This window comes from Elaeis guineensis, chromosome 13 (assembly GCF_000442705.2).
Source record: "Elaeis guineensis isolate ETL-2024a chromosome 13, EG11, whole genome shotgun sequence".
Taxonomy (NCBI): domain Eukaryota; kingdom Viridiplantae; phylum Streptophyta; class Magnoliopsida; order Arecales; family Arecaceae; genus Elaeis; species Elaeis guineensis.
The window spans coordinates 74198271-74213609 of NC_026005.2; the positions used below are offsets into that span (position 1 = coordinate 74198271).

Consider the following 15339-nt stretch of genomic DNA (forward strand, 5'->3'; position numbering starts at 1 on the left):
GAGTATTAACTAAAGAAATTTCAGAGCTTTTCTTTCACCAACTCCCCACTTTACTCTTTAAATTCTCTAACTTAATGGGAAAGAGATTTATATATATATATATATATATATATATATATATATATATATATATATAACATTGCCTACCTTTTTACGCGAACCACAACGCTTACTTAGGCGAAAGGGCCCGGTTACTCAGTAGGAGACCAATGTTTTTTTTTTTTTTTTTTTTTTTTTTTTTTTTTTTTTTTTTTTTTAATACCTCGATCTTTACCCAATTTCTCATGAAGCAGATTCTTTATTGAGATCAGTAAGAAGAGGGTTATAGAATCACTCCTAAAATTTGGTCTAGTTTAAACCCTACCATTCATTGGGTTTTCTTAATAATTTATTCCTCAGTATCTCTAAAATTATCTTGACCGTTAATCATTCATTTATTAGGATGCCTAATTGACTCTTAATCAAAATAAAATTTGAATACACAAAACTAATTATTTCTGACCATACTCGAGGATTTGATTAATTTCCTTCCCCCCCAACTTAATCTACATTGTCCTCAATGGAGTAGGAAAGCAAAGAAAATAAAAGGAGAGAGTGCACCTGGGATAATTTTGCTTCGGAAGTTGAAGATAACTTCATTGATTAATAGGCTCTTGTTCTAAATTCCTGCAGCTGCGATAAAGTAAAAAAAAAAATATGAAATCGTTGGGTTGCCTCCCAACAAGCGCTAAGTTTTATGTCTTCAGCCAGACGTCAAGTTTATTAACAGACTCTTCCATACAGAGTGGTCCTTTATTCTTTTAAAAAAATGATGATCAGTTAAAACAAAATAGACGAAATTTGGGTTGCCTCCCAAAAAGCGCTAAGTTTTACGTCTTCAGCCGGACGTCATATGCGATAAAACCAACAAAAGATGGGTAATGGCTCATACTTGATTGTCCATGGAGGAGTGGTTTTATCATGTGGTGTATCCAACAATATGTTAACTTCTTTCATATATCCCTTAAAGTCATACACTCCAAAGTGAGCCAAGCAAGTATCTAAGGGTTCAGGTGCTAGAATTGTGGGTGTTGCATCTTCTATAATATCTTCTAGTGTATCTACTTTGAAGCAACTATCCATTGATGGTCCTTGGGAAGCACCAAACACATTCAGTCTCAGTTTCTTATTCCCAAACGATACATCCATGACTCCTGTCCTACAATTCATGCATGCATTCGCCGTAGCTAGGAAAGGTCGTCCTAAGATAATGGGAATTTGTCTGGGGTTGCCACTTAATTCCATATCGAGAACCAGAAAATCAACTGGAAAGTAAAACTCATCTACCTTGACCAAGACATCCTCAAGCATTCCACGTGGTTCTTTAATTGATCTGTCGGCTAACTGTAATGTGACTGATGTGGGTTTTAGTTCTCCGAATCCAAAAAGTTCATACACCGAACTAGGTAAAAGATTCACACTTGCCCCTAAATCTAGAAGAGCTTTTTCAATGTGATAATCTCCTATAACACAGGAAATGATGGGGGCTCCTGGGTCTTTAAGCTTTGGAGGAGTGGCATGCTGGACGACAGAACTAGCCTGTTCAGTGAGACGTACTTTCTTTGGGATTTGTGATCTAGATTTACGTTTTTGGGTACACAAATCTTTCAAAAATTTGGCATAAGCAGGGACCTGTTTGATTGCGTCTAGAAGGGGAAGATTAATTTGGACTTGCTTAAACAATTCCAACATCTCATCGAGTTTTCCTCCCTTCTTATCTGCAGGAATAGGGGCTTTCAGGGCATCCGGAAATGGGGCTTTTGGCAAGTAAGATGATTCCGGTGCAGTTGGTTCCTTCTCTATTTTCAGATCCTCCTTATTCTTGGGTGATTTGGATTCGGTTAGAGGTTTAGGGTCAGTCTCATTGGTTTTACTAGTGTGTTCAATGACCTTCCCACTTCTCAGAGTCATGATTGATTTGGCATGTTCAGAAAAAGCTTCTGGGGTATTATAACTCTCAATCACAAATTGCCCTCTTGGGTTGCTCTCGGGTTGGCTAGGTAATTTTTCTTCTTCCCTCCTACTGAATGCAGTCGCTAGTTGACCTATTTGGGTCTCTAGCTTAGCAATGGATTGTGTGTGGGAGTTAAGGATCTGAGTGTTGACTTCTAATCTTTCTAGTGCTTTCAGGACTTTTTCCTCAAAAGCTGAGCTGTGACCAGTAGTAGACGGTTGAGGAACATTTTAGAGTTGATGGTATGGTCCATGCCTATATGTTGGGTCTTGATATTGAGGTCGAGGTGTGGCAGGACCAACCACTGGTTGTGGTCTCCAGGAAAAATTTGGATGGTTTCTCCAGCCGGGGTTATAAGTGTTCGAATATGGATCGTTTCCTGGTCTGCGAGCTTGTTGGACTTGCTGAACCTGTTCGTGCACAAACTCAGGAAATTGGGGTGCGGCTGGGCATTTACTAACAAAATGGTTTGGACTTGCACACAATGCACAAACTTCTTGGATTGGATTAGGTGGAATCGGGGATTGTCCAGTGTTTAGAAGACGATCTAATTTTTGGGATAGTTCATTTACCTTTTGATGGATATCTATGGCATTTCCTACTTCATATATTCCACCTCTTTTTGAGTTTAACATGGGTTTATCTCTAATGGAGGCAGACATATGATGTAATGAATTTTCACTTAAAATTTCAAACAGTTGCCATGCCTCATCCTCACTTTTCAGCATAAATGTCCCACCGCATGATGCATCGACCATTTGTCGATATCTTTCAGAGAGTCCATCATAAAAACATTGGATTAACTGCCACTTGGGTACAGCATGGTGGGGACATTTTCTAATAAGATCCTTTAATCTTTCCCATGTTTCATGAAACATTTCTCCATCTAATTGGGAAAAACTAGTTATGGCTTTCCTTATTTGATTCGTTTTTCCTATGGGAAAATATTTCTTGAGAAACTCTCCTTGTAGCTGGTCCCAGGTTGATATAGTCATGGAATCCAAAGTATGTAGCCAGTATTTGGCTTTGTCCTTAAGTGAAAAAGGAAATAATTTCAACCTAAGAGCATCATCGGAGAAGTTGTGAATTTTGACAGTTGAGCATATCTCAAGAAATTCTTCAAGATGTTTATAAGGGTCTTCATTACTAAGTCCATAAAATGAAGGTAACATTTGGATTATACTGGACTTAATTTCATATTGAGTGGCCTCCACTGGGGGTACTTGAATACAAGGAGAGTAGGTATATGTGGAAGGAGTAAAGTACTCCTTCAATTGCTTGGGTGGATCATTCTCCTGATTTCGGTCCATCTTTTTATGTCTGTAGGCTCTAAAGGTTCTTTCTATTTCTGGATCAAAAGATTGGATTTCTGGTCGTAACGATCTACGGCCAAGCATACACCTTACAATTATACTGTAGAGCACACACAGAATTTTTTTTTTTTAAATATATATTTTTATAATAAAGTGAGAAAAGAATGAAGAAAATCTAAAGAGAAGAACCTAAGAACCTTAAATCTATGAAAAGGAAGAAATTAATTAATGTTTAGATGTTAATTGCAATCAACTTAAACAATCATAGACTCTCTATCCTAAGGTTAACTTAGATCTAGACAGCTCCTAACTTTCAAGATTGCTTTTGAGCACTCCAAACTCAAGACTGACTAACTGACTCGGTCAGGTAAGCGTAAGATGTGGGAGGTTCCCTGCTCGTTGCTTTCCTTAGACACCAACTAAGTTGGCCAGGTCAGTCAACGGAACCAATTGAAAACCACTTTCTTTAACCACTTGCCTTAGACACCGAGCAATTAACCAATCCGCACTCGGTTCAACTCTAGAGCTTTCTTATCCTATTGAGCTCGAAATTCCTAGGGTTGACGTCTAGTTAATTTTAAATTAAGGTCTAGGTTATGCAAATGCAAGGGAGTGATTTGTGGGCCAAGGAAGGGTGATCAAATCCCCACCTTATCTGGTTAATGGGTTATTGCCCTTAAGATCAATTATGGAGATGCAATGCAAGGAAACAAGGTGTCCAATCAGGTTAGAAATTTTTATATTTGAGGTTACGCTATTTTAGTTAAGTGTTATGAAATGTCAGTGGTTTTTTTTTTTTTTATATATAATTTTATCTTTTTATATATATATATATATTTTTTTTTAATTTTTTTTTTTTTAGTTTTGCAAGAAAATAAATTTAAGTGATTAAGTCTAAAAAGCAATAAATTACTGGGCTATGAAAAGTAGCAAATTATTCTAAGCAGCAAAATTCTAAATAGTAAATTAGTTATGCAAGGTAATTCTGTAATTATGCAAATAAGATTATTTAGCTAGAAAGCACTGAAAAAAAAAAAAAAATTTAAAACGAGAAATAAAAACTGAAAAGTATTTTTTTTTTAAAAAAAAAATTAAAAAAAAAATTTCAAATTTTTTTTTTTTAATTCAACCGTGCCAAGATCCCCGGCAACGGCGCCAAAATTTGATGCGTAGTCGTTGATAGCACCAAAAATAACTCTACTTACTACGTAGGTAGGATGAGTCGAGATCGTATCCTCAGGGACCTTGGGCTAAGTTGAGATTGCAAGTTAAAAGAAAGAAGCGTTATTTTTGATTTAGAAAATAAATTATCGTAAAATTGAGGTAATTAAAAAATAAAGAGCTCGGGAGTTTTGAATTAATTTGCACTAGCAGAGTTGTATCTCTTTTTTAACTAAATAGATGTGATTAATCTTAGGAAAAATACCTGTCTTTCCTCGGCACGCTCCGTACCCGTAGATCACGGCGCGTCTTCGGAAAGTACTAGGTAACCAACTCTTCTTTCCTCGGCACGCCCCGTATCCGTAGATCACGACGCGTCTCCGGAAAGTAAAAGTTGTTCCTAATATTAATCTAACAAGAAAGCATAAATAAAAGCATATGATAGGGAGCAAATAAAGAACTCATGATAATTTAAATAAAAAGCATAATCTTTATTGCATATAAAGAAATACAGGAAAGTTTAGAACAATAAACCATCTCTGTGTCGTTACAAAATTTCTTCTCCACTCCCGAGACTGCTAGCCTAGCTGCTCATGAAGTAATCCCTTTCTATTCCTCTATGCAAGGCTCTAGAAGAATTTCTGGGCTCCCCCTTCAATGAGAGTACAAAAGTCTTTTTATAGGTGTTAGGAGGGAGGAGTTTTACATGATTTTTCGATGTGGGACTAAAAAAATACAAATCTTTCAAAACATTTCTAAATATTATTTTTTTCCTTATTTTGAACTTGTCTGCAGTGCGCCCACACCCGCGAGATGCTGCACCCGTGCCCGCATCAGTGCCCGTCCCGCATCCGCGCCCGTCCCCGCGCGTCCACGCCCGTCCCCGCGCGTCCACGCCGCGTCCCGCGCATCCACGCCACGTCCCGCGCGCGGGTGTTCACGCGCCAAAGAATTTACGCGCGCCAAAGCATTTGAATCACGTGAAACCGCCCAGATCAAATTCACGTGAATCCCTTTTTCTTATATTCCAAAAAGAAACAAAAGTTCCATCATAATGACATCTATATCCTTTTTGGATTCCTTGCATAGTATCTTCATTTTCTATAATACCGGATGCGTCTTTCTTTTATTTTAATTTTATTTTAAATCCAATTTTCTTCAAACTTGAGTCTTTTTGATCTATGAATCGGACTCTTTGTATCGGCGATCACCTTTCCTGTAAAACATAGAAAGAAACATCAAATTCTTAATAAATAAGATAAATTAAATATAATTTTTTAATTTAAAATACTTAAATTAAGTGTTTATCAATCAGCAACCTAGTTATGCCTATCAAAAGGAAATGGTTAGTAACATTATTAGTTTTTACCATGAATCTGATACCTAGTAAAGAAATTTGTAAAACTCATAAGCAATGCACCACTGCCAGCATCTTCTTTTCATCATAGACAAAAAATACTTTTGTTCTACTTCTTTTAGCTTTCAACTTTTAAAAGCAATAGGATGTCGTTTCTACACCGACATGCCTTTAAGCATAAGTATATACCTCAAATAGCTTCTCATAATCAGGCAACTTCAATGTAAATTTTGTAAAACTGGTAGCTTGGCTTTTACCTCATTGATTTCCCCTTGACATTTTCTTGACCAAGTCTAATTCCTTTTTAGTAAATCAATCAAGGGAGTAACTTTCTTGGAGTAGTTGGCATAAACTTGCAATAATAGTTAGCAAACCCCAAAAAACTTTTCAATTCAACCATCCTTGTAGGCACAGGCTAGTCAATGATAACATGCACCTTCCTTTGATCTATCTTTATAGCACCATTCACCACCATATGCCTTAAAAATTTGATCTCTATAAAGCAGAATTCATGTTTTTCTTTATTCATGTGCAAAGTGTTTTCCCTCAGTCGAGTGAACACAAGCCTAAAGTACTTTAAGGAGTCACTATAAAATATTATATCATCCAAGTAAACAATAATAAATTGATTGATATAGTCATGAAATACATCATTCATTAAGTTACAGAAAGTAGTCGACGTCTTTGTTAAGCTGAACAAAATAGCTAAAAAATCAGACAAGCCATACCTTATGACCATGTTGGTCTTTGGCTCATTCCTTTCTGTAATTCTAACTTGCAATAACCCAACCATAGGTCCAACTTGGTAAAATACTTCGACTTGGACTACTAGTTATTCAAGTTTGAAATCAGAGGCATCGAGTTCTTATTTTTAATGGTGATTTTGTTCAAGCCTCTATAATCTATACAGAGCCTGAGTGATCTATCTTTCTCCTAAATTAGTAGTACTAGAGCACCAAATAGGGCTTTAGATAGTTGAATTCTTTTCTGAATCTAGTAGTTCCTCTAACTATTTATTCAATTCGGTCAATTCTTTTAGAGACATCTTATAGGGAGCTTTGATAGAAGGCCTTATATCGGAGACAAGATCAATCTTAATTATGATCCGCAACACATCACGATGGCAACCCCTTTGTCAAATCTTGGGGCATTGCGACACTAAATTTCTTTAGAATTCTTGTAACATCTGTAATTATCTCACTGTCTCTTTTGAGGCTATCTCAATGAAAGCAGAAAGGTACATGGTTTGGTCCTTTTCCAACCATGGACCATCAGCATCACAGAGACTATCTTTATTTTATTTTTTGCTTAGTTTAACATCTATAGGCATGCTATGCCCTACCACAAAGTATGGCCTCCTTTTGTCATCGATCAGCAATCCAAATAGACATGGCATAATCGTCAGTTTGGTAACCATAAAGCAATCATTACTAACCATCATGTTGAAGTCATCCAATGGAATCACCATTAAGTCCATCTTGCCATCCCAATAATCAATGGCTACTTTGACTAGTTTATGTTAGGATTTAAATGATGAAATTTGGCACTATTTGCCTACACTATTTAGTAATAGGGAGCTTTGATAAAAAGCCTTGTACCGAGAACAATATCAATCTTATGATATATAGTACATCATGATGGCAACCCCTTTGGCAGATCTGGGGGTATTATATTGCTAAATTCCTTCAGGATTCTTGCAACATCTGTAACCATCTCATTATCTCTTCTGGAGCTATCTCAATAAAAGCAAAAAGATATGTGGTTTGGTCCTTTTCCAACCATGAACCATCTATATCGTGGAGACTATCTTTACTTTGTGTTTGCTTACTTCAGCATCTACATGCATGCTATGTTCTCTCACAAAGTAGGGCTCCTTTCTGTCGCAGATCAACAACCTAAATAGATATGGCATAATTGCCACTTTGATAACCATGAAGAAATCATTGCTAACTATCATGTCAAAGTCATCCAATGGCATCACCATTAAGTCCATCTTGCCATCCCAGTCATCGATGGCTACTTTGATCAGTCTATTTTAGAATTTAAATGATGAAATTTGGCACTATTTATTTATTGCACTATTTGCATATAGAGAGCTTTGACAAAAGATCTTGTGCCAAGGACAATATCAATCTTATAATCCACAGCACATCATGATGGCAACCCCTTTGGCAGATTTGGAGGCATTATATTACTAAATTCTTTCAGAATTCTTACAACGTCCATAACTATCTCATTGTCTCTTTTGGGGCTATCTCCATGAAAACAAAAAGATATATGGTTTGGCCCTTTTCTAATCATGGACCATCTGTATTGTGGAGACTATCTTTGCTTCATATTTTGCTTATTTCAACATCTATAGGCATGTTATGCCCTATCACAAAGTAGGGCTTCCTTTTATCACTGATCAGCAATCCAAATAGACATGGCATAATCGCCACTTTGGTAATGATAAAGCAATCATTGCTAAACATCATATCAAAGTCATCCAATAAGATCATCATTAAGTCCATCTTGCCATCCCAATCATTTGATGGCTATTTTGACTATCCATTTTAAGATTTAAATGAAATTTGGCACTACTTGTTTACTACACTATTTACTTATAAGGAGCTTTGATAGAAGGTCTCGTAATGAGGATAAGATCAATCTTAATTATGATCAATAGCACATCACAATAGCAACTCTTTTGGCAGATCTGGGGGTATTATATCGTTAAATTCTTTCAAAATAGTTGCAAAATTGGTAACTATCTCACTATCTCTTCTACGGCTATCTCAATGAAAGAAGAAAGATGTGTAGTTTGGCTTTTCTCTAACCATGGACCATCTACATCATATGGAGACTATCTCTACTTTATGTTTGCTTACTTCAGCATCTGCAGACATGCTATGTCCCACCAAAAGTAGGGTCACCTTTTGTCACTAATCAGTGACCCAAATTGATATGGTACAATCGTTACTTTGATAACCATGAGAAAATCATTGCTAGCCATCACATCAAAGTCATCAAAGGGCATCACCATTAAGTCCATCTTGCCATCCCAATCATCGATAGCTACTTTGATCAGTCTATTTTAGGATTTAAGTGATAAAATTTGGTAATTCTTACTTAGTACTGCACTATTTTCTTATAGGGAACTTTGGTAAAAGGCCTAATGCTAAGGATAATATCAATCTTTTGATCCACAATATATCACAATGGCAACACCTTTGGTAGATCTGGGGGCATTATAGTGCTAAATTCCTTCAAAATTCTTATGACATCTGTAACTACCTCACTATCTCTCCTGGGGTATCTCAATGAAAGTAGAAAGGTATATAGTTTGGTCCTTTTCCAACCATGGACCATCTGCATCGTGGAGACTATCTCTGCTTCATGGTTTGCTTACTTCAACATCTATAGGCACGTTATGCCCTATCACAAGTAGGGCCTCCTTTTGTCGCTGATCAGCAATTCAAATGGACATGGCATAATCGCTACTTTGGTAACTATGAAGCAATCATTGCTAACCATCACGTCAAAGTCATCCAATGGGATCACCATTAAGTCCATCTTGCCATCCCAATCATCGATGGCTACTTTGACTAATCCATTTTAAGATTTAAATAATGAAATTTGGCATTATTTGCTTACTGCACTATTTACTTATAGAGAGCTTTGATAGAAGATCTTGTGATGGTGATAAGATCAATCTTAATTATGAACCATAGCACATCATGATGGCAACCCCTTTGGTAGATCTGGGGGCATTACGTCACTAAATTCTTTCAAAATTCTTGCAACATCTGTAACTATCTCACTATCTTTTATGGGGCTATCTCAATGAAAGCAAAAAGATACGTGATTTGACTTTTTTCCAACCATGAACCATCTGCATCGTAAAGACTATCTCTGCTTTATGTTTGCTTACTTCAGCATCTGTAGGGATGCTATGTCCTACCAAAAATGGGGCCTCTTTTTGTCGCTAATCAGTGACCCAAATAGATATGGTATAATCACCACTTGATAACCATGAAGAAATCATTATTATCCATCACGTCAAAGTCATCCAAAGGCATCACCATTAAATCCATCTTGCCATCCCAATCATCGATAGCTACTTTGATTAGTTTATTTTTTTAGAATTTAAATGATGAAATTTGGTATTATTTGCTTACTGCACTGTTTGCTTGTAGGGAGCTTTGACAGAAGGCCTTATGCTAAGGACAATATATATCAATCTTATAATCCACAATGCATCACGATGGCAACACCTTTGGCAGATCTGGGGATATTATATTGCTAAATTTTTTTAGAATTCTAACGATATTTACAACTACATCACTATCTCTTCCATGGCTATCTCAATGAAAGTAGAGAGGTATATGGTTTAGCCTTTTTTCAATCATGGACCATCTACATCATGAAGAATATCTGTGATTTGTGTTTGCTTACATGAACATCTATAGGCATGCTATGCCCTGCCACAAAGTAGGGCTTCCTTTTGTTGCTAATCAGCAACCCAAATAGAAATGGCATAATCATCATTTTGGTAACCATGAAGAAATTATTGCTAACTATTGCGTCAAAATCTTCTAATGGCACCACCATTAATTAAGTCCATCTTGCGATTCCAATCACCAACAACTACTTTGATCAGTCCATTTTAGGATTTAAATAATAAAATTTGGTCCCGTTTGCTTACTACACTACATCATTAAAGGGTGGTAGTATGTTGTAGAGCTTGAAAAGTTATCTTTTTTTTTAAGGAAAAACATCTTAATCCACCATCATAGGGCCAAGTTATAACACTCGAAATTTTAGCATATGATTTGACATTTTGATGTGGTGATTCTTGCTCATAAACCATATATAATCCTCCTTATAATGACCAAAATGATTTATATCAAGTCTGATAATTCTCTTATATCAATATTAAATAAAACTAAAATTTTTATCTCGACTGAAATCTCAATTTGTAGGGCAACTTTGGATATACAATATATACAAAAGTCTTGTCCTATGTTTCCAATCAAGATAAATCGATAAAATCCAAGATATTATAAGCTGACACAATATTATTCGTATCAAAAAATATTTTTTAATCACTTTTATTTCCAAATCTTGAAATTTTTTTGAGGCCAGGAGGGGCTAAGCCCCGCCTTTCCACCCTATTGCTATCCTACACTCGAGGATAACTCCTACTGAAATTGAACTTCCTCCTCTTGCCACTTAATTAGCATCTAAGAGAGCCTTTTTTTTTTGTTAGATTTAAAATCGATATGTAATATATTTCTTAATCCATATTTACCATATTGGCTAGTATTTCAATATCTATATGAAAATATCAATTGATAACTCAAAAAAATATTGATTCTCCTATTTTTTACTTACCATATTCGCTGATATAAATTGAGATCTTAGTTTATTTCAGTCTCAACCATCTACCGAGATAATTGAAATATTGTTATATTAAAATTTTAAAAACTTTGAATAAAATCAAAATTTTAGTTTTAGTTTATTTTCATGTACTATGACTATCATATACAAGACATACAGGCGGGTTTTTGTTTCGCATCAGTTATGGACCTGATAATCTTAGATTTTGTAATGGTTGGTTGAAGACTTTGATTAACATTCTCTTGACCTCAAGTCAACTAATAGTCCAATGTGGATAGGAATGCTTCTAACAACCAATCTTTAGCTGAAGCACATAGGAGCTAATGGATAACCCGGTTGCTACTATTTTTTTCAAAGAAAAGATAAAGGGGGTTCGAGCCATCCCACCAGATAAAACTTATATAGTCAGGCTGATCATGGAAGAAATTATGATCGGTCTATCATTGTCTGCCACATGTCCACCACTCCACAGAGAGGAAAAAAAAGAGAGAAAAAAAAATGAAGGAACTTAAACGAAGAGGGGGGAAAGGGGGTTGGTGACGCTAAAGCCAGGAGAGGGGAGGGGTGGGGCCGCAGTGGGGGTGGCGTGGACGGCAGGTGTGACACGGATGATGGTGGGGTGGGGCCATAGCAAGGGGGGCGTGGACAATCGCGGATCGTCGAGGGTGGGGAGGAGGGGTGTTGGCCAGGATAGGGAGGGAGGAAGGGGGTGGCACAATTTGAGCCAAAGGGAGGGGGAGCCAGGGTGCAGAGGGAGGAGGGGGGTGGAGCGGTTTAAGCCAGAGGGTGGGCACCGAGGCAGAGGCGGCACGGAGGACATGATCGTGGAGGCCGCCAGGGGGGCGCGGTCACAGGCGGTGCAAGGGGTGCAGTCATCGAGGCGGAGGTGGCGTGGGGGATGCGGTCGTCTGGGTGGGGGCTGACGGTGGTGCAGGGGTTGCGGTCATCGAGGCAGGGGGTTGGGATGTAGGCATCAGGGAGGAGGGAGGGGATTCAGCCATTGGGGACGCACTTACCATCAGTGTCGGGGGGGTGGTGGAGGGCAGGGTGGTGTACATGTGGCAGATGATGACGGACGATGATAATTTTTTCCATGGTCAGTCCAACTATAAAAATTTATCCCATCCCACCACCCACCTTTATCTATTTTTTGATATCAGAATCCACAGCGGATCAAGCTTAATACTTGAAACTTTCAAGCATTAGAGTTGTATCTTCCATGACAAGGAAGGGATCTGTCTTCCTTCGAGCGATTCCATCTTTGAATTATCCATTGATTGCTCTGAGATCCATGTAGGCAGATGAATGATGGAGTTTGAACTGCCAGGAGAGCTGTGCATCAGGTGATCAAATGGTGGAATTTTTGTGGAGGAAGATGAATACTCCTCTCATGCAAAAAGTACAATTGCGACCCTGCCTTTTTATTTATTTTTGGAGCAAAGCACTAAGAAAAAACTTCACATTATCAAGAATAAAATCCTCTCATACAATATTCAAAAACACAAACACACCAAAATAACAATTTATTTCTTCATTACTCCCCAGCAGAGCTAACATCTTTCACTCTTAATACGGATATTATCTTCGAAAAAGGACAAACATGCACGGATACACATGATCACATAATGGTACATGACGTTGGCGGATCCTCCTCGCAAAAGAACTGGAATCCTCCATGAGAGGGTCCGCCATAGTGCAGTACCGGTGGACAATAATCAGGTACACATCCGTAGACCCTTCCACAAGAGCAACACCGGGACCCTCCTTGGTGCCCCACATGGCAAGGCATCATGCAACAAACCGGCGGGGCCGGTGGGCAACACGGTACGGGTTTCGGGCATGGCTTGGGTTTCTCAGGTGGCTTGGGTTTCTCAGGTTCAGGTTTTGGCGGCGGCTTTTCGGGCTTCTTATCACAGCATTTAGGGTCCACTACTATGATTTCTATGTCGTTGATCACCTTGCAGCATTCTTTTTTTTTGGGAGTTTCTTCTTTTTTATCCTTAGTGTCCTTTTTGGATTCATTCTCCTTGGGCTTCTCGGGCTTAGGTTTCTCCTTACACGAGGTCTGAACAGTGCATTTAGGATCTTTGTGATGGTCACATACTACAATTTGGACGTCGTTGATCACGTTACATTTACAGGGTTCTACTTTGGGAGGTTGTGGTGGTGGTGGCGGCGGTGGTGGTGGTTTGTCAGGTACAATTTCGATATTTATGATCACCTTGCAGGCCTTGCACCAGAGCTTCTTGGAGAGCTTATGGGGATCGAATGGACCGATGACTGTGACAGTATTCTTCTTCTCGTCATAGGAGATAGTTTGTATGGGCTCTCCTCGTTCTTTGTTGATGGAAATCATGGGCCAAAAATCGGATGATTGATAGAATCATTAGTAGCTAAAATATTGGATTAGAATGGAGGCAGTGAAGTGTGGGGAGGCTTAATTACGTACCTTGTAGCTTGCACAGAACCTTTTGAATCTTTTTGTAGCAACAACGGCAGCTTAGGTCAACCGTTATGACAATCTTAGAGATCTGTGATACAATTTATTTAGTGAACGTGAAAATAATATGAAGCACCCAGCTACCTAGGAATTATGTGAAAATAAATACGCAATACAAATGATCATGCTGTTGTCTTGATATGAGTATTAAAAGAATAAGAAAAAAAAGGAAAGGAAGAAAGTAAAAGGTGGCAAAAATGCAAGCATCTATCTGCTTTTCTAGAAACGAAGCATTTAACTTGCTATTATATATATATATATATAGAGAGAGAGAGAGAGAGAGTAGGGACAAAAAGAAAATAAAAGCTCGAAACTTGCTTTCACTGATAAATTTAGAAATAATTTAGCAATAATTGTGATCTTAAGCTAATAAAGGAAGGATAAATAATGTATGTCAAAGCTAAACATGGTAAGAATATTGATCTAAATAAAAGAGAAAGAAAGAAAAGATTCAAGAGTGATGAAACCATTCGCCAAGCCTCTAAGTTTTATTCTGATAAAAACATAATAGGGAATACCAAAGCTTCATACTATCATCAACATACAACTGGAAGCTTTAGGAAAAAGATCATGATATTATCAATAAGCTTCAGGAGAACTTCCAACCTTTCCTTCTTTTCCGCCATTGCTAGATTGAAGCCAGATCCTTATACTGGACGTTCGGTTTCGAGGGTAGATTTATAGCGAGGAGTGCAGGGCGGGGGTAGCCTATTGTTTAACGTGAGTGACCGACAGAAAAGAGGATGAAGATGTGACCGGGTACCAACCAATAATTGTGGGAGCACTGGAGAGGAGCTGGTAGCTTGGTTATAATTGCATCATGCTAAGGGTAATAACTTTTTCAAAGACCACGGGAGTTTGTGTGTAAAGAGAAGCTACGGGACCTCTGGGTTATGATTTGGTTCTCCCGTCCATGGCAGTGGAGTCGTACATAAATATAATATATATATTAAGATTTGACGTCTCGATATTAAGTCCACAGCGAGATTCGCAGCGAAAAATAATCCAACGAGATCAAGATCACCCCAAATAAAACTCAGACGGAAGAAATACGAGCTTTTGAAGTCGGCACAAGATGCGAGGCGGTAGAAAGACTGTCGGCGACCGGCGGAGCGCTCAACTGGGCTCGGCGGCCCAGGAGGGCGCGCAGCTCAGCCCGTGCACGGGCCCACGCGCGGGCGCGGCCAAGGCCGGTGCGTGCGGGCCGGCCCAGGCCCAGGCGTCTTGCCTGGGCCTGTACCCCATCCATCGTAGATCGAGCGGTCCACGGCTGGCCTGTGGACCTGTGGGGCATTTCCCACGCGTTTCTCACGATCCACGGTACTATTTCATAGATCAGAGTGCGATCGGACAACGTGGGTGGCTCCGATCTTAATCTGACGGTTCAGGAGGTTATTTGGCTTTGTTTAGACTCATAATCCCTCTCTAATCAGGTTTAAGCCTTTAAATAGGGATGATCGGTGAAACAGAGAACAGACGACTTGGTTTATCTCACGAAAATTCTGAGGGCTGTGTTCGCCGGAAACCAGAGAAGATCGGAGGCCCGTGAAGGAGAGAGAGAAGGCCGTATGCTGTGAGAGAAAAAACAGGAGGTTCTGGACAGCAGACGCCATCACTTCAGGGTTCAAGGATC

The 15339-nt window shown here is 38.6% G+C and overlaps 1 protein-coding gene and 1 non-coding gene across 2 annotated transcripts; one reads left to right on the forward strand and one right to left on the reverse strand.

Annotated features, from left to right (window-relative positions):
- Positions 1-2810: 2810 nt before the first annotated feature.
- On the forward strand, positions 2811-2916 carry LOC140853555 (small nucleolar RNA R71). Its single transcript, XR_012136625.1, has one exon. It is a non-coding gene; the product is annotated as a small nucleolar RNA R71 (small nucleolar RNA).
- Positions 2917-12651: 9735 nt separating this feature from the next.
- On the reverse strand, positions 12652-14955 carry LOC140853181 (uncharacterized). The gene is made up of 3 exons (XM_073247263.1): positions 14760-14955; positions 13656-13751; positions 12652-13543 (listed from the first exon to the last, which is right to left on the reverse strand). Exons 1-3 carry the CDS (start codon positions 14953-14955, stop codon positions 12825-12827), a joined length of 1011 nt encoding a protein of 336 aa, XP_073103364.1. The 3' UTR covers positions 12652-12824.
- Positions 14956-15339: the final 384 nt, after the last annotated feature.

Bases quoted from the DNA above. Each gene is read 5' to 3' on its own strand.
- LOC140853181 (XM_073247263.1), bottom strand. From the start codon at position 14,955: ATGGATGGGGTACAGGCCCAGGCAAGACGCCTGGGCCTGGGCCGGCCC. The intron at 13,752-14,759 runs GTATTTCTTCCG...CGTTCACTAAAT, and splicing joins TGTGCCGACTTCAAAAGCTC to AAATTGTATCACAGATCTCT. The intron at 13,544-13,655 runs GTACGTAATTAA...CCATCAACAAAG, and splicing joins GGTTCTGTGCAAGCTACAAG to AACGAGGAGAGCCCATACAA.